Source organism: Mytilus californianus, unplaced genomic scaffold (assembly GCF_021869535.1).
Source record: "Mytilus californianus isolate M0D057914Y unplaced genomic scaffold, xbMytCali1.0.p SCAF_3, whole genome shotgun sequence".
Classification (NCBI taxonomy): Eukaryota; Metazoa; Mollusca; class Bivalvia; order Mytilida; family Mytilidae; genus Mytilus; species Mytilus californianus.
This window is the reverse complement of record NW_026262679.1, coordinates 63,870,356-63,890,227: the sequence shown is the minus strand read 5'-3', so window position 1 is coordinate 63,890,227 and position 19,872 is coordinate 63,870,356. Positions and strand designations below refer to the sequence as shown.

Here is a 19,872-nt window from a genome sequence, read left to right as displayed (position 1 = left end):
TGTCCATATGCCTGTCTGTCCCATTAAATTTCCCTTGCTTTTTTCTCAATAATTACAAACAATAGCTTCCTTAATTTGTTATCAGGCTTCATGCCAGCATTTTGTAGAAGTGGATACCATTGGTTGTCGTTTCATCTCTCATCAACTTCCTGTTAAACAAATACTTGTATATTCAAAAGATAATGGCCATGTGTGAAATATTAGTCACATTTTTTCTAGGAAATTACAAATAATAGCTTCCAAAAAAGGAGTAGGGGCATTAAGGCCCGGTTTTGGCCCAATAAAAAGTTTTTGAAAACTATTTCATATTTGCACATAATGTTTGGAAATGCATAAAATAAAAAAAATTAAATGAATTACATACAATTTTTGGTGCTATGGCGTCACAATATTGCGTCATATAATATGCACCATTTTCCTGAAAACAAAGAAAACTGCTGAGTTTATGCAGTTTTTCATCATTATTTCCATTGTGGAAACATCGTGTGCAGGCAAGAAACAGCACAATAATTTAAGAGATGCTTTATTAAAACTATTGACATATTCTCACTGAATGTAAAGTTGTTTCTTGGGTGCGCACATACTTTTCAATCTACTTTATATTTAAAAGTTGACATACAACAGGAAAAATTTAGAAATTTTACAAAATACACAAATTTTGTCATGGTTTGTTGCCATGGATATTTGTTAAATGTGAAATTTGCATTTATTTTCTGAACATCTTGTACATGTTGTACCCTATTGTAGACAAAGTTAAAAATATGAATGGTAACTTTTCAATTTGCACTAATATTTGAGCCAAATAAGGGCCTTATAGCCCTACTCCTTTGTTGTCAGGTTTCATGTCAGCATGCTATTCTGTGTGACACATTGCAGATTCATTGCTAATCAAATTTTAAAAATTTGATATCAAGCTTAATGTCAGCATGTTTTACCATGTAATGAGTTTTCAGATTCATTTTATTTCAACTTCCTGTTTCCAAACACTTAAAGTGGGGTATCTTTATTGAGCAAAAGCTCATAGTTCCATTGCTATCTTTTGTTTGAATATTGAGCTGCTTATTATAAATGCAAGACAATTTTATTAATTTTTATATGATATTATTAATTTTTACACTTTGTGGTGTTTAATGTTATTATTTATCTTACCCAAAAGGGTCATGTGACCTTATTTTGCTCTGTAGAAAATAATTTTTCATCTTGATTTAAAAAAAATTATATATAAATCAAAGTTCAAATAAAGTGAAGTCTTATTACTGTTTCTAACAATTTATAAAACTTATCAATAGTTCACAAAAGCTACAAAACTATTAGCTAATCATTTTGATTTTGCATGTCAGGTGTAACCTATACAAATGAAATTTTTCACAATCCTCAATGAAACTTTTGCCTAGTTTACATAATAAAGTTTGTGATAAGGTCAGTTTAAGATTAACCACTTATCGTCAATGATATGCAGTTGTATAAGCATTGGCATATCTAATTTCCGAAAAAGACTATTTGACCCTGTGCCTTTTGTCATTGTTCATTGACTTTGAATGTTTGCACATTTTTTCCATTTTTATTTCAACATTTGCATTTTACTTAGTAAATTACAAACAAGCCAGACATATATCTGTGTCTACAGTTTATTACAAAATTTGTTGTTGTTTTTTGTTTGAAACCAATGACCCTGATAATAGAATAGACCCAGATGACTACATTCAGTTGTTGAGTTTATGGGTATGGTACATAGTACAACAATGTTTCATTTCATGATGAAATTTTGTTTGCTAACTATTATCTTGAAAAGTATAAAAGATAGATAGACACTTTAAATAGCAAAAATGATCAGCAAGATCAGATCTACAAAGCAGTAAAATTTTGCAGAAATTGTTAGTAGACTCTTTATAGGAGTGATTGCCCTTTAAATGACAATTTTTTTTACCCTTTTTTGTGTTTTGGGCTAAAACTTAAGAAAATAGAGAGAAACTGTTAACAGAAAACATGATCAGCAATACAAGATCAACAAAAAAGGGATTTTTGTCATGAATTCTATTTTAGTCCACAATGTTGGAGAATGTCCATTGTTGAAGATGTACTTAGACCTAGGTGAGCGACACAAGCTCTTTAGAGCCTCTAGTTTGTCTTGCATGTGATCTGTTGGTGTTATCACATTTAGGTTCAGTCAGTGGTTAAAGTTTTGAAACATCAATAACTTTGTTAAATCTTCATGTAACTTTACGAAACTTCCACAGAAACTTCTTTATGATCAAGAGACAGCATCAAGAACAAAATTTTGAAAATGTTTTTTCATTTTTACTGTATCTTCCTGATAAATAGACTTAGTATGCTTTTTTTTTGCACTAACCTTTAGATACAGTCTTGGTTTAAACTGAAGTTTTTTAGACATCAATAAATCCTTTAAATTAAGCTTGGACAGAAGCTTCTTCATAATCAAGGGATAATAGTAGCAAAAAATTTACTTTTTTATTCATTTTCTGTATTTTTACTGAAAATGGACTTCTGATAGTCAATATATATATATGTTCCAGACCATATGAGTATTTGGACCATACGAGTATATACTCCATTGTACTCGTTTGGTTATTAACATGTATGAGTATTTAGACCATATAGATATTTTTCGAATAAATTCAAACTTCCTTAACAGACACAGCTTGTTCTCTGAACCAAAATCTGCACTAGTTATTAACTGAAATCCTTTATCTTTGTTACATATTGTCTGAATCTTGGTATATTTGTTGTCCTGCCTTCGCTATCTAGAGTCAATTTAAAGCACCTTTATCCTGTCGACAGTTTCGTCCGTACGTTAGACCACAGGTGTTTGGGGCATGGACATTTTTCCCCCCCGCGTCTAGATTAGATTTTCTTTGATATCTTCTAATTTCCACTTATTTTACTTAACTGATGTGTTCATACTCTTATTCATACGATCTTACAATGACAGTGGTTTCTTCATAATAGAGAGGCAGCACGTATATACTACTGCAATCATAAATCGTACAAAGAGGAGCATCAACAAATTAAGTAACTAAAAATGATTTGAAATGTTTTAAGAAATTCTAATTTACAAAAAACAAATTGAAACACCAAAATAAAGAAAAAAGGAGGGTTCAGTGTTCCAATTGCTAACAAGTAAAACATTTGACTTCTTGCTTAACAGTCCATTTAGTTATTTTCGGAGTTGACATATTGTGTTTCGTAAAGACAAATTAATTATGACCGTGCAAAAATGCTTCTACTATGATTTTAACTTGTGAGCAAAATTCATTTTATTTCATTAATCAAGTAACAATGATTACCAAATTATTATCTAAGTCAAAATTTCATTTTTAGAAACTCTTAATTTATGACACCTTGAAGGGTTATGCCTTATGTAATTATTGTTCAACATTCATCGTATCAATTACCTGGATCATACGCGTATGGTCAGACCATATGAGTATATACGCATATGGTCAGACCATATGAGTATATACGCATATGGTCATGACCATACGTGTATGGTCCAAATACTCATATGGTCAGGAACATATATATATATATTTGGATATGCCCTTTTTAATGTACTTTCAACTTATTTCTTTAGTTTCCAAATATCTCAAACCAGATAGATACAATCTCTTCAGTGCAGTCACATAATTTGACAGGAGTTGTTGTTGATGTAAGTATATATGTACATATAATTATTATAAAAAATGAAGATGTGGTACAGTTGCCAATGTCCGAGACAACTATCCACCAGAGACCAAATCATGTAGATGTTAGCAACTTATGTCACCATATGGCCCTCAAAAACAAGCAAAACCCATACCTAATAGTAAACTATGAAAGACCAAGACATGACAGAATGTAAAACAATTCAAAGGAGAAAATTAATGGCCTGATTTATGTACAATAAACTCATCATAGATACCAGGATTGAAATTTTGTATTTGCGCCAGACAAAACATTAATCAAAAAAACAAATATCACAGTATTGGATTAACCCAACCACAGAAACACAAGGTCCTTACTTCAGATAGGCAGATACAGAATGTAGCAGGATTAAACATGTTTATGAAGGTTCAACCCTTCCCTAACCTGGGACATTGGTTAAATACAGCACAACATAAGAACAAGCTGTAAAAATCTGTTGAAAAAGGCACACAAAGTACAAAAAAAATAACAGAAAGACAAAAGACACAAAGTATAATCTTAGAATACTCACAGTTACTGAAAGCTAGTTCAGAACCAATTGCAATTAATAAATAATCATGTTTCCCGGACTAGAATATCAATCAGAACATATCCAATGGATTTAGTGTAAAGACATAAACAGTCTTGAGAAAAACATGACCTCATGCAATGCCAAAATATAAGGATTGAACTGATGTAGTAAATGTTCATAACTGTATAGGAGTGCATATTATTGTTTTGATTCATTAATAGCAAAATCAATGTAAGTCGGTATTCCAATAGGTACTAATTATGCAACACTACTGACCAATTTGGTTTTTGACATATAAAACTGAATTCATGCAGAACCTTTTAAAAGACAAAAGAAAAAGCATTTTGCAATTGCAAATTTCTTTAATTTCACTTTTAGATATATTGATGATGTTCTTTCACTCAATAGCTCACATTTCAATGAGTGCTTACATCTGGTATATCTCGGTGAATTTGAAATTAAGGTTTTTTTTTTTTTTGTTTTTTTTTAATTTATCATATTTTATTGAAAACTGTACATTTGTTAGTTATAAAACATCTAGTACCGGTACCTTATCCCGGCCTCGTTAACATTAGTAAATAACATATTTATACAGCTGTTAGTATTTGTTAGTAATGTACATACAATTTTCCATTTTTAAAAATTATATACCATGTCAGTAATATCAAAAAGAAGCTTACCATTAAGATTATCAAACATATAATTATCTTATATAATAAATGCACAGGTTATGAAAAATATATAGTTTGTGTTGTTTTAGTAGTAAGATATAAAGATATATGTTTAAGTTTGTCTATAGATTTTTTTCGTAATCAAATAATGAAGGAGAGAAAAAAAAAATCCCACTGGAATAAATATTACAGTAAATGTTCCTAACGGTATAAATGGTATAGAATATTTGTTCCAACAGGAACAGATATTATGACATTGTTTATAACAAAGTTTCCAGAGGAACTTCTGTTAGGCGGAACAAATATACGTTGACACATGGACTGATAAAATTCTGATTCTGATGAAATTTGATTTATTAAATTATAGTTTATACACAATACAATGCATCTGTTATCAACGATTTCAGCAGGCAGTTATCTTAGTCTATTCTTAGGTAATTACATAACATTTATTTTTAGCTTTTTAGGAATAGTGCCCTAGAGGGGGGTTAGAGTATTGTTGATGAAATTGAGAACGCATCGATGTATCGGATGCAATTACAATCAGCTATTATTTACTGTTATCAAACCATATAATTCAAAAATCTATCTAACATCGAAATATTAACAATTAATTGACATGGAATAGTGATTGGATATTTTATTGAGTATTGATTATCTAATTTTCAAGTGTGAACAATTATGATCCAGAACTTTTGGAAAACTGGACTTTAACTAGACTCCGTGCAGAGCTGAGAACTAAGAACATTAAATTCCCAACTAACGCTAGGAGAATGGCTTTAGTTCGTTTATTGAAACCATCGAGTGTCGAGGACATAAGCGGCGGCCATGACACCATGTTAGCAGTTACACAAGAGACGAGTGCACGATCCCACAATGCACCGCAAAATGTAAACAATAACAATAGCGACAGAACGGCAATTTTAGTAGATCTAGTGTCTAAACTTTCGTCCAATGTTCAAAATCTACCGCAGAATGTTATTTCTTTGAATAATAAAGTAACTGCTTTGTCAAATAATATTCCGCAAAATAACAGTATCAGTACAAGTTCGTCCATACCCTCAAGTTCTCCAGTTTTAACTACGTTTGTCGACGGCAGTCAAACAACTCCAAACATTACTCCTACTACATCAGTACCAATCACAACTCCCAGTTCTACAGGGAACTATTTCATTGAGTCGGCTCTTCAATGCTTTCAGACATCGTCCTTGAACAGGCATGTTCCTACCGCCGCTGCAGGAAGTGAAGCCCAGGCTCGGGAGGTCAGTGATCGTGATACAAGAGGATACATACGAACCTGTTACGGTTATTCTGCAGAATCACTGCCTTTGGTGGAAACTATTTCGCCTCAGCTTAGACAAAATATTACAGCAGGTAGGGACGTTAATCTTGCATCCCTGTTAATACCTTTTTACGCTGGCATGTGCAGTGATAACATTGAACAGTTTCCGTATCCCAATAAACCGGATCCCAGATTGAATAGATCCGTGACAAAAGGGGAATTTGTTCAGGCGTTTAGCATTTACAAAAACGTGATGTGTTCAGCATATCCCCAGAGGCGGAATGAGCTTGACCTTTATGAAAGAGATATAGTGGATATGGCCACCAGGTATGGTGGCAGGGGATTTTATGAGTATCACAGGCAGTTTTCTCTACAAGCTGCGGCACATTTAACTTATAACAATATCATGGTTGATTGGTCCGTGCGAAACAATGCGTTATTTTGTAACATTTTTGCTAATCTTAGGCCTAACACTTGTGAACATTGTCATAGCACACTTCATCTATCAGGTTTTTGTCCCTCATTAGTTCATAAGGAAGGTACTATTGGTACGCTCAACTATCCAAGAACAAAGGACAATAAGTCTGATACATATGGTAGATCAAGAGTATATCATAATGGTAGAGAAGTATGCAACAATTATAATGGGGAAAAAGGTTGCAAATATGTAAAGTGTAACAATCTTCACATATGTCTATTATGTAAGAAGGACCACTCACAAAATGAATGCCTTGGGTCAAAAAACGAGGAAGGGCCCCAAAAGAATGGGCGCAACTGTTCAGGAAGAGGTAAATAGGACACAAAATTATGATCTATCATTATACACACCTATCAACGTTCACAGATTACAATATGAATTGATCAAACATCCTGATTTAAAATTTACTGATTACTTGATTCATGGTTCAAAAAACATGGTTTCCATACAGGATTAAGAAGTTTGCCTGACTTTTCTATAGAATGCAAAAACTTACTTTCAGCAATTTCTCAACCAGAGTGTGTCAACATTTTAATTGATACTGAAATTCAGAAAGGTTACTTGTGTGGACCATTTGACATTATACCGTATAAACACTTTCGTATTAATACAATTGGAGTAGCTGAAGGCAAGTACTCAAAAAAGAAACGACTCATAGTAGATTTATCAGCGCCACATGATGATGAACTAAATCCTAGTTTAAACGAGTTAATAGATAAGGAGGAATTTTCTTTACACTATGTTAAAATTGATGATGCAGTTAACATCATCAAAAAATTAGGACAAGGGGCATGGCTTATCAAAACCGATATAACCGATGCGTTTAAAATAATTCCAGTGTCTCCTCATTTACGGCCTTTTCATGGTATTAAATGGAACAACAAATATTATTTTTTCAAACAATTAGATTTTGGCTCACGTTCAAGTCCAAAAATATTTGACAATCTTTCGCAAGCAGTGGGCTGGATAGCTACTAACAATTACAATATAAGGAACATTCTTCATTTATTAGATGATTTTTTAGTAATAGAATCACAGAGTGCTGATGCAGTTCAGACCAAAGAAACTTTGTTGTCTATATTTGATTCATTAGGAATTCCTCTATCAGCTAAAAAGACAGTTGGGCCTTGTAAAGTTATTGAATACCTAGGTATATTTTTAGATTCGGAACTGATGGAAGCCCGACTGCCTTTCGAGAAAGTTAACAGGATTTGTGAATTTATTGAGACGTTTCGCAACCGCAAACATTGTACAAAAAAAGAAATCCTAAGTCTTTTAGGGCACATGAATTTTGCTTCAAGAGTTATTTTGCATGGAAGCTCCTTTGTGTCACATCTTATAGCTTTATCAACCAAGGTAAAGAAACTTCACCACCGAATACAATTAAACCTTGAATGTAGATTAGATTTGGATATGTGGTTGTTATTTTTGAGAAAATGGAATGGTGTATCTTTTTTCATTAACGACAATATAATGGAAGCCGCTGATATGGAACTATATACTGATGCTACACTAAATTCATTTGCAGGTTTTTACAAAAATCAGTGGTTTCAGGGCGATTTTCCTATAGAAGTTATGGATGAGCAAACATCTATGGCATTTTTTGAACTTTACCCCATAGTCATGGCTTGTGTTTTGTGGGGTCATAATTGGAACAGAAAGCGTATTTTGTTCCATTGCGACAATATGACTACAGTTGACATTATTTCCAAAGGCAGGTCTAAAGTTAAGAGTATCATGAAGCTTATGAGAAAGTTGACTTTTCATGCTGCTACACACCATTTTATTATTCATGCTCAACATATTCCTGGTATTAACAATAATATTGCGGACTCTCTTTCTCGTTACCAGATGCAGAAATTCAGAATACTAGCACCAGAAGCAGAAGAAAAGCCAGTGCCTTGCCTCTTGCCTTCCCACATAATGATGTTTTAGAACAACAAGCCTGTAATTTATGGGACTTATCTTTAAGTCGGAGAACAAAACAAAACTATAGATCAGCTGCACAGAGTTTTGTAACATTCATGAATATGAGCGGGATACAGTGCTCCGTTAATTGTTTACCTATAATAACAGAGGACCATTTAATCTACTTCGCAACTCATTGTAAGAATAGTAAAAAGCTGCAACATGATACTATTAAAATGTACATAGCGGGTATACGATACCATTACTTGCGTGCAGGTCATAATGACCCTACCACAGGAACAGAATGACTTCCGTATATCATGCAGGTTATTAAGAAATCTCAACACAGTGTTTCTAGGAACAGATTGCCTATTACTTCAGATGTGTTAAAACGATTATGCAATTTGTTATCAACAGGTGTTTTCTCACCTTTCATTGATCTTATGCTGCAGTGTGCCTTTTTGACAGCATTCTTTGGTTTTCTTCGATGTGGAGAGTTCACTTGCAAAACTAAGGACGATTATCTGAACTGCGTAGTAATTGATGATGTTAAGATCAGCCTACTACATGATTCGTTTTGTGTTAAAATTAAGATTATCTAGTACTGACCCTTTTCGAGAAGGAGAAGATATAACTATAAATGAAAATGATATTTTTGGACCAGTGCATGTTATGAACAAGTACTTGAAGTATCGCTAATAGATGGGAGCTTTAGCAAGCTTTCCTTTATTTGTTGAAAGTGAATTTGATTTAAGTAGGCCATTATCCAGGGAAACTTTCATTAATTACCTAAGACAGCTTTTAATCCGTCTGGGTTATAGGGAAAGTGATTTCTGTGGTCACTCGTTCAGAATTGGTGCCACTACTTCAGCTGCAGCAGCGGGAGTTGAAGATCATATCATACAAACACTCGGTAGATGGTCATCCGACTGTTATATCAGATATATAAGAACTGATAAGAGGGTTATTTCTAAAGCACAACAGAAAATGTGTCATTTTTGAAACTATTGTATTGTGGGTGTAGTTTATTTTTACTTTTGTATTTGTTAGCATTATTATTTCTTGGGGGCTTTCACTCTTTCATTTTATGAACTCATTTCATTTGGCCTTTTTAATTCCAGGGGAATCATACTCCCCCAATTCAATAATACATCAGATAAGTTAATTCCTGTCGAGGAACAAATAGGTATTTTAAAGTAGTATTTTTACTACGCTGGGATTGCCCAGGAGCAATTAGGTTCATTCCTGGGGATCGCCCCAGGAATTAGGTTCATACCTGCCGAGGAACAAATAGGTCATTCCTGGGGATCGCCCCAGGAATTAGGTTCATTCCTGCCAAGGAACAAATAGGTTCATTCCTGGGGATCGCCCCAGGAAGTAGGTTCATTCCTGCCGAGGAACAAATAGGTTTATTCCTGGGGATCGCCCCAGGAATGAACCTTTTTCTCATATTTTGATAAGTTTTAAAAATTTATTTTTCTCATTTTTTGATTAGTTTTAAAAAATTATAAAGTCAAATTCTTTTAAGTGAATGAGTAGCCCCAAGAAAGCCAATAATGTATTATATTGTTAGTCATCCATTGTAGAATTTAGAAATGTACTGTTATGTTACAATTTATTTTAATATTATGTGTAGATTTAGTATGTTTAATATTTTAATAATAAAACATTATTCTTAAATTGTGTTGTGTATAAATAGTTGATTATGTCAAAGGAGGAATCGTGAAAATGGCAGTGCGACTAAATACTTTACTGTGATCTGATCTTGATAAAAATGATAAACAGAAAAACAGTCACAGGAAAAAAATCAAACATTTAATAAATGTAGGAAAAAAAGTCACAAATCTGATAGGAAATAATGTCCATGTTTGTACAAATGTTTATGTACAAGCTAAGAGTCCCTCATATATGTAAGTGTTAAATAAATTTTATACGATTTAACTTTTAAAGTTTCTTAGTATTATATGCAATGCATTTAATATATGATAATATCCACACATTCACAACAAAATTTGTTTGCAATTTACATAAAACTTTTTTAATTTCCACCTAGTGACAAACTTGCAATATTTGTACTTTTTGTGGTTTTGGCTGATCTTTAACACTCAGGAAGTGTTCTAGAATCATTCTTTTTAACATTTTTGTAGTTCATTGATGAAGGGAAGAGAATTTCTCCATGGAAATATGTTTAGCCCTAACAGTCATCATATGCTCCATCTTAATTTATCGTCCAGTTCAAGACTTAATATTATGGACTCTGGGGCTCTTTTGAGCAATGTTTGTTAGTTCTGGGCACAATTGATAGGGCATAGAGCTCCAGAGGTAGCCCAATCTGGGCCCCAAAGGACCTGGTGGAGCCAATGTTATTACCAAATTTTAAATTATTTTAAACAGCAACAGAACTTGAAATGTATCAGAGTCTCACCAAATGACTAAACAGTTTTCCCTGAATTTTTGTGGCGAAAAGGGTGTGCTGATTATATGATTCTGAATAGGGATTGCAATACTTAATTATGGTTTACTGATTTGTGGAATGCAACATATTAAAATTAAAATGATTTTGATGACACAAACTTGACATTCCTGTGGTATTTAGCAAGCTACTCCAGATTTACAATTCCATGTTTCTTTTGATTATCAAATTCAGTAAATCAGTGTATTTTATATTGTATACAGGTAAAAATGTTTTAACACAACTGATAATTGTTTTACTGGTGATATTTGGTATGAAGTTAATTTGTGACTTGTGATAACGGAACTAATTTTGTACTTGTTTTAAGAGAAGGGACACTAACACGCATGTATATTTCGGCAAATGATTTTTCCAATGCTATCATGCTTTTATTTTATTTGTTTTATTGAGTTTCTCATCATTGCTATCAATATATTTCGACAAGCATATGTTCCCAAATATTTTTTTTTTTTTTTATCTGAAATCAATATCATGTTATATATTTTTACTTTAGGCCAAGCAAGAATTTGAAGACATTCCGTGGACTGTTGAAAATGAGACAAAAACAGAGGTTGCAGGTTTGTTTTCCAATTTTTCTGCTGCTAATATTCATGAATAGAAATACTTAACACCCAGTCTACCAAAAAACATGCACAACAGTCCACAAGTGGGGTTGGTCATCAAATTTGATTGAAATTAAATGTGCTTAAACAACATTGTGAAAAAATATCATAGAAAAAATATTTCATGTGGTTCCCCTTCCTGTGAGTTAAGAGATGCTGTAATGTACTGGAAACCAGTTTCTCCAGGCTGAAGGCAGTATTTTAGTAAATGACCAATTCTGGACCCTGAAATTTATGAATAAGGAAAACAATGAGTTAAAGGTTGATTATTAAACATGTATTAAAATTTTAACTACACATCAGTACACAAATTTACAGTTTGTGGATTATTCCAAGGGAGATAATCCAGTAAAATATTTTCAGAAAATCATAAAAAGTACATATTTTGGTCCATTGAAAATACATATAATAAATAAACATACCTCTATTTTTTTCTTTAAGTGAAATAGTTGATGATGCATTTTAACTGATAAAATTTCTGGGTTCTTGTCATACTTGCCAACCACTGACAATGACAAATCATGTCATGACATGACATGACATGTCAAAAAGCGTGTGAAAACACGTGACGTAGATGCGGACTTTTTAATATGAACATTATACATATTTTTTAATATAAAAAACAATATTCTACTGTAAACTTTTATTGCATTCAACGGTGGCCTGTTTTGCTGCATTCAGAACAACACAACTAGGCACATATTCAAAACAACTGCCAGTTTGGTTACATCTGAATTCAGGGTAAATTTCTTTATTCGTAATTGAAAATGCTCTCTCACAGTCAGAATTGCTATTATCTAAAATAGCTTTAACGTTTAAATAGCAAGCTTTGAAAAAAGAAAAGCAATACGTGAACCCGAGACCGCTGACTGGTCACCAAATATTTTTTGCTGAATTTATTTTTGCTTTTGATTTGAAATAATTGACTGTTAATAGAATGAGGTAATGAAGATATTAAAACACCTTTATAGAAAATATGTTATTGTGTGTAGATTCTTGCACACGTCAATTAAAAGCACTGTTGGATTTTAGTTGTAAATAGAAAATTGTATACAGCTACCATTTGAAGTTATCTGTTAAGGATTGACTATTTTATTTATTACTTGGGAGTGTACATCATTTTTTCTCCTTGTTTTATGTACAAAGACCTAATCCAATTGCAATTCTCAATTTCTGCAAACCGGATGTCTAAAGCAAATTGCACAGACTGATCAAGATATAAAGTTCAGCACTCCGTTTACTTCATAATCTGGATGCGTTTATTTTATTTTTCATATCTTCATATTTTGTTTCCTGGATGCTTTAAATTATTCTTATACTCATTGAAGCTGTCTGTACTCATGGAATAGGTTGTATAGAGAAATTGAAAGTCCAATTTCCATATGAAGTGTAACTCTGAGTGTGACACAAATTATAAGAATATTTCGTATTTTGTTCTTGAGAGTAACACACCAGCTTTATTAGGACCTCTTATATACTGACAATTATTTGGTCAGATAAAACATTTCAAATTTTAAGGATTTCCTGAAGTAACTTAAATCAATTCAAAAATTCGACAGGAAGACTTAGTTTTCAAAAATATCTTGTTTTCATAAGTCTTGTGAATACCCGAACATGCACTCAAAAGAACAATTTATATTTGGTAAAAGTCTATAAACTCATCATGGACACGTGGTCAGGATTAAAGTTTTGTACGCCAGAGGCGCGTTACGACTACAAAACATTAAAAAAGGCCAAATATAGAACAAAGTTTAGGAGCAATGAGGACCCAAAATTCCGAAAGGTTTTGCCAAATACAGCCAAGGTAATCTATTCCTCGGGTAATCCTTAGTATTTCAAAAATTTCACAAAGTTTATAATAGGACAGTCACTCAAAAAGAAAGAAAACAATCATAAAAACAACTAGATGTCGGAGTACCTCAATGATGAGCATGCTTCAAAATCACGTTAAGCTCTTACTGGCGTGTCCTAGATTTAGATAAGAAATGCAAAAAATCACCTACAGACCTTCTAAAATTCAAACTGACCATTATTCCGTGCGTTCATCGTGTATCCTGCGTGAATCGTGTTTGTATCGTTCATGTACCAATCGTGCGCTCATCATTCATCGTTCCGTGTATTTTCCGTGTAACGTGCGTGCATCGTTTATTCTTAATCGTGTATTGTGCGCTCATCAATCAATCATTCTTAACCGTGTATCGTGCGTTCATCAATCATTCATTCTTTACCGTGTATCGTGCGTTCCTCAATCGTGTATAACTGTGTATATCAGATAACGTGCATTTGTCAAAAGTTCATCTCTTATCGTGTAACATTCATTCATTGCGGTTTTTATATGATAGTAGGTTATAGAGCTCATCAAAGCTTATATTTCATCTCACGGTTAAAGTGTATATATATGTTCCGACTCAAAATAAAATTTACATTCATACTTACTTTCTTGTGAACACTTAATTAACTTCATCGTACAGAACGTTCTTACAGATTCATGACAGTTAAAATTGGAATTTCTATTCAACTGAGCGAAATGGGCTTAAAAATATACTGTTGGCCAACTGTTATTTGTTTAAAATATTCTGTCAATAAAAAACAAAAGTGCTTTTGCAAAATTTAGTAGTGGGGTAGCTCCACTAAAAATAGAAACTGGAAAGTATGAAAGAAAAAAAGTCCACGAGATGACATGTGTTGTAGCTCTACTATTGAAGATGAACTTCGTGTCATTTAAAAATACCAATTATATGTAGATTTAAGACAAATTATGATACATTAAGCTAAACATTTTAATGAACATTTTAACCTATAATTATCAGATAGCGAAAAATTTATATTTAGTATTTAATATCGGCAATGTTGCTGATATAGTTGCCAAAAACATCAACAATATTTTATTGAAAAGAAACGGCATTTTATTTCCCAGTTCTCAAAGAAAAAAAAAGTTTTATTTTCATATAGTACAGGTGGACTCTGTAAATTTTAAATGTAAATGAGTAAATATATTGTGTCTTAAAAGTCTCTCATTATTCTTTTTAAGATTGGTACATACAATGCAAATGTTTTAATGTTTTATGTTTATTTCTGTGATTCTCATTTAATGTTTGTATGTGGTGAGACTATATAATAAAATATTGAATCAGTATTGAATTAGCGTTCAACTTGAGTCATTTCTCCAATATTGAACTAGGCTAGATTATAATTCTTCGCTTATTTGGCAAATTCATATTCTACTAAGATATATTCAAACATTTAAGTTTTGATAAATACCATTACAAATATCATTTTTGTCTTAGTTTCTGATGGTCACATGCACGTTAGTTTATTCCATTGAGAAAATACAATATACAAGATTGTCGGGTAAATGTGGATTGCGGATTAAGATGTTAGATGTCAAACTTGAATTAACAAATTAAACTGAGGTGAATTTAACACGAATATGTATTTTCTCTTCAACAGTGTTTTTATTCTCTGTTCTTTATTTTCATTTAAACTAAGCTAAAAATGTTTTGTGGAAAATTGAATAAAAATAAACATTATATGTATTTGAAGGCATTTTTAATTAAACAAGTATAAGATCAGTCAAATATATCACGTATTCCTTAAGAAGGATTTTAAATTGAGGAACTTTTTAAACTTGAAATAGTGTTTACGAGTTTAATATACATTCTTTTTTATTTAAATTTTTTGATAAAATAGTTAAATAAATGGTATATCATAACAAGTCTTTATTTGAATGGAATACACATGGAACACTTTCACGGATTCACTTTTCATTGTGTTCATGGTTGCATATCAAGGACACCGTTTTTAATGTATGTCTAAAAGATTAATATCCGAAAAAATTATTCACAATTCTAAAAAGAGGGGTCCATATGCTCGTTTTTAAGCTTATGGTTAAATCTCGAAAAAATGCATCTTTTCCCGATATTTCACAGTTTGACGTTGCGAATAAAAAACATTTTACGGCAGCAATTTTAAATGTGTCGATGAAAAGAACGAATTCTTCAATTATTAAGTATGTAAATTTCTGTCAAAAATCATTATATAGGTAACTATTATTAAGGTCATCCGAAAATGTGAAAAGACTGATATTAAATAAAGGCAACAGTAGTATACCGCTGTTCGAAACTCATAAATCGATAGAGATCAAAACAAATCCGGGTTACAAACTAACATACTAATTCAATTTCATGCAATAAGGTTTTAATGCTAAAAGTTTTAGAAGAAAGAGTTTAATGTCTGCTTATTTAGATTAATTCTGCGAATTGATTTTGTCTGCAAAAACATCAAACAGAGAGATAAAGAGAATCACAACTAATTGAATAAAATGGAGGATTGAAATGGAGAATGTGTCAAAGAGACAACAATCCGGCCAAAGAGCAGAAAAGGGTGTGTCTAAACACGGCTAAAAACTCCTTAGTGCACTAATGACTTATAATATGCTACTAAGGACTAAAAGGGGTGCTATACCATGTAAACAAATTTCTTATCAAGATAGAGATTGATATTTAATGCATAAATTTAAAAAAATTACAAATGATAATTGAACAATGCATGTGCCGGTTTTCTTTGATTTTTCCTAAAATCACTGAACCATAAGACACGTGTCAAATTACATAACTGATAACACTTATCTTAAAAAAATGAAAAATTAATTATTTGGATAAGAAAATAACCCAGACATTTAGATACATTTACCATAAAAATATTTTTTTAATTTTTAAAAAATCATTAAATATTCATCGGTTTATGATTAAATGAAAAAATATAGAAAATTTTTAAGTTGTTTTTAAGGAAGGAAAATAATGTTTGTCCCGAGAAAAATAGCCCCTCCCCCTATAAATGATAATTAATTAACCTAAGTGGGGGCTTAAATTTGGAGACCGATCGTGAGGCCTGACTGCAATAAACAACAGATAATGAACAGCAAACAGTGGATACACCAATTGATATGTATGAAAGACAACGACGGACACAAAATGATTGCACTGAATAATTTCAACTACCATTGAGAACGTTTTTTCAAATCTCCTTATCAAATTAGACATGCATTTTAAAAAACCTTGGGATATCTCTTACCGTTTGGTTTAAAATTGGAATTAAAAATTGCATTTTCCCAAAGTGTTTCAGGTAAAACCCCGAGATCACTGATTTTCGGCAATATCAAGGAAAAACCGGCACGTTCCAAATATTGTTCAACTACTCATTTATTGGTGGTTCTTTTTCTATAAATATTGGAATTTATGTAATAAAAATCTATCTATCTCTACCATAATATGAAAACAGAGTACAAGTAACACCTCCTTTCTAGTCTTTAGTGGCATATTATAAGTCCTTAGTAGTGTTTAGACGTTTTTTTTACGATCAATGCATTTGAATGGGGACATATGCTTAAATCCATCCTTTTTGACAAAAATGACAAAATCGCAATAATAAATGCACGCAATAATTTCTGAATTTACAGTATTAAAATCGATAAGTCTGAAAAAAATAAAATCTCCTGACTGAAGGACTCAGTAATTCACTGAAAACTGTCTCATAAGAAAGAAATTCAAACTCAATCACTTCTAAACAGCAAAGTAACAAACCTGTGGTAAGAGGGCACAGTAAGTCTATATGGCTATATACCATTTACTTTATTTGGCTTCTTTGTATCCAGAAAAAGAGAACCTTAAGCAAGTAACATTTATCATACAAAAAAGACTTCACTTAACTTAAAACTTTGTTACATCAAGAACAACAATATGTTGGCCCTTTTGTCTTTACAATTTGTGTTACCACTAGATCTTGAACAATGTTGAAAAGATCTCTTGTAACAACATAGCAACATGGATCATTGTATTTAGACCTCAATTTTTTTTCAAATTCCAAAATAATTTTTGTTGTTTTACCCAATATCTCAAATGTAACATGGAATAAATACTTATAAGTGTGGGCCAAAATCATTACTAGGTACATTGAAAAGTCAAGTTCAACATTAATACATATAAGTTTAAGAAGATGACAGTTGTGATCTTCTTAAAACTGTGCATGATCCTTATTATACCCCATGTAACGAGTTACGGGGGGTATAATTTTTTTGACCCGTCCGTCCGTCAGTCCTGTTTCTTGTCATCGCAACTCCTCTCAAACCACACAACAGAATTTCACGAAACCTTTTTAGATAATAAGGACATACTATGTAGTTGTGCATATCGACAGGAAATTGCGATTAAATTTTTTTTCTAGGAGTTACGCCCCTTTGAACTTATTTACTTTAATGTACTACTGCAACAGTTTGTCATCGCAACTCCTCTGATACCACACAACAGAATTTCATGAAACCTTTTTAGATAATAAGGACATACTATGTAGATGTGCATATCGACAGGAAATTACGGTTCAATTTTTTTTCTAGGAGTTACACCCCTTTGAACTTATTTGCTTTAGTGTACTACTGCAACAGTTTGTCATCGCAACTCCTCTGATACCACACAACAGAATTTCATGAAACCTTTTTAGATAATAAGGACATACTATGTAGATGTGCATATCGATAGGAAATTACGGTTCAATTTTTTTTCTAGGAGTTGCGCCCCTTTGAACTTATTTGTTTTAATGTACTACTGCAACAGTTTGTCATCGCAACTCCTCTGATACCACACAACAGAATTTCATGAAACCTTTTTAGATAATAAGGACATACTATGTAGATGTGCATATCGACAGGAAATTACGGTTCAATTTTTTTTCTAGGAGTTACGCCCCTTTGAACTTATTTGTTTTAATGTACTACAACAGTTTGTCATCGCAACTCCTCTGATACCACACAACAGAATTTCATAAAACCTTATTAGATAATAAGGACATACTATGTAGATGTGCATATCGACAGGAAAATACGGTTCAATTTTTTTTCTAGGAGTTACGCCCCTTTGAACTTATTTGCTTCAATGTACTACTGCAACAGTTTGTCATCGCAACTCCTCTGATACCACACAACAGAATTTCATGAAACCTTTTTAGATAATAAGGACATACTATGTAGATGTGCATATCGACAGGAAATTACGGTTCAATTTTTTTTCTAGGAGTTGCGCCCCTTTGAACTTATTTGCTTCAATGTACTTCTGCAACAGTTTGTCATCGCAACTCCTCTGAAACCACACAACATAATTTCATGAAACTTTGTAGATAATAAGGACATACTATGTAGATGTGCATATTGACAGGAAATTATGATTCAATTTTTTTTTCTTATACAATTTTTTTTTCTTACACATATTTTATTTCTCCAATGACAATGTGAGGACGTGGGGTATGTGAGCGCGCTCACTAAGGTTCTTTAATTTAGAATTAGTACAAAATGTAATATTTATCTGAGACCATATATTAACTTACGACTCCTATGGGAAATATATCTAAACTGCTTTTTCTTAGAAGTTGTTTCAACTTTTTGATTAATTTTATGGATGAAAGATAAATTCACTTCATGGGCATCTGAATGATAAAATAGATCTGAAATCAAAGATGGCAGCCACTACAAAGATTTATATTAGGACCCTGTGGTAAATAAAGGTTGCACTTCTATAAACTATGAAGTTTCTTAAAAAATCATATCCTCGAATGGAAAGTTCATATATGCAGTACTATTTTTTGCAAAGGTCAAATCATTGTGCGGCATATTTTCAACTTGAACTTCTAAGAGTTTACACTTATACTCAAATTCTGTACTACAGCACCCTTCCCTTTACTTTGAGTCTTCCTGAGAACTCAATTTGTCTACTATCCAACAGTATTTATACTAGTAAAATTCCAATGTTTTGTCTCTATGAGATGAAACATGGAGGTCATATATGGGAACCAGTAGGTAAAAAAAAACAATATCTCTATGAATATTTAATATCTTCCTTAAAAAGGTGTGGTTTGTGAATCAGCTGTATTTACAAAGTGCAACCTATAGGATTTACCCTTTAGCCTTTTCTGAAGTTGCTTTGATTTATCTAGCATTTTTGTCAGTTGGTCTTATTTGGAAATCTGAATTTATGTATTTTGGATTTGTATTTTAGGCAAGTATTTTTCATTTCAGATATAAAGAATACAGTAAATGATCTGTCCGACAAAATTCAACCAATTATTGATCAGGCAGACAGTTTTAAAAATGATGTGAGTAAATCAAAAACAATTTCAGTTTGGAGACTTCAGAGCTTATGCTATAGAACTTAAGTGTAGCCAAGTGAGGTTTTCTCATCACTTGGCGTCTGTCGTCCGT

The 19,872-nt window shown here is 32.2% G+C and overlaps 1 protein-coding gene and 1 long non-coding RNA gene across 3 annotated transcripts in view; both read left to right on the top strand.

Annotated features, from left to right (window-relative positions):
* Positions 1–19,872, top strand: part of LOC127733190 (uncharacterized) — a 222,126-nt gene that overhangs the window by 68,715 nt on the left and 133,539 nt on the right. The gene's annotated exons all lie outside the window — the stretch shown is intronic.
* LOC127733119 (prominin-1-like) overlaps positions 1–19,872 on the top strand; it is a 226,586-nt gene that overhangs the window by 74,507 nt on the left and 132,207 nt on the right. For both annotated transcript variants that reach the window (XM_052242417.1, XM_052242418.1), the window contains exons 9-11: positions 3,593–3,667; positions 11,519–11,582; positions 19,690–19,766. In XM_052242417.1, the coding sequence (XP_052098377.1) occupies positions 3,593–3,667; positions 11,519–11,582; positions 19,690–19,766 (216 nt within the window). The remainder of the gene's footprint in view (positions 1–3,592; positions 3,668–11,518; positions 11,583–19,689; positions 19,767–19,872) is intronic.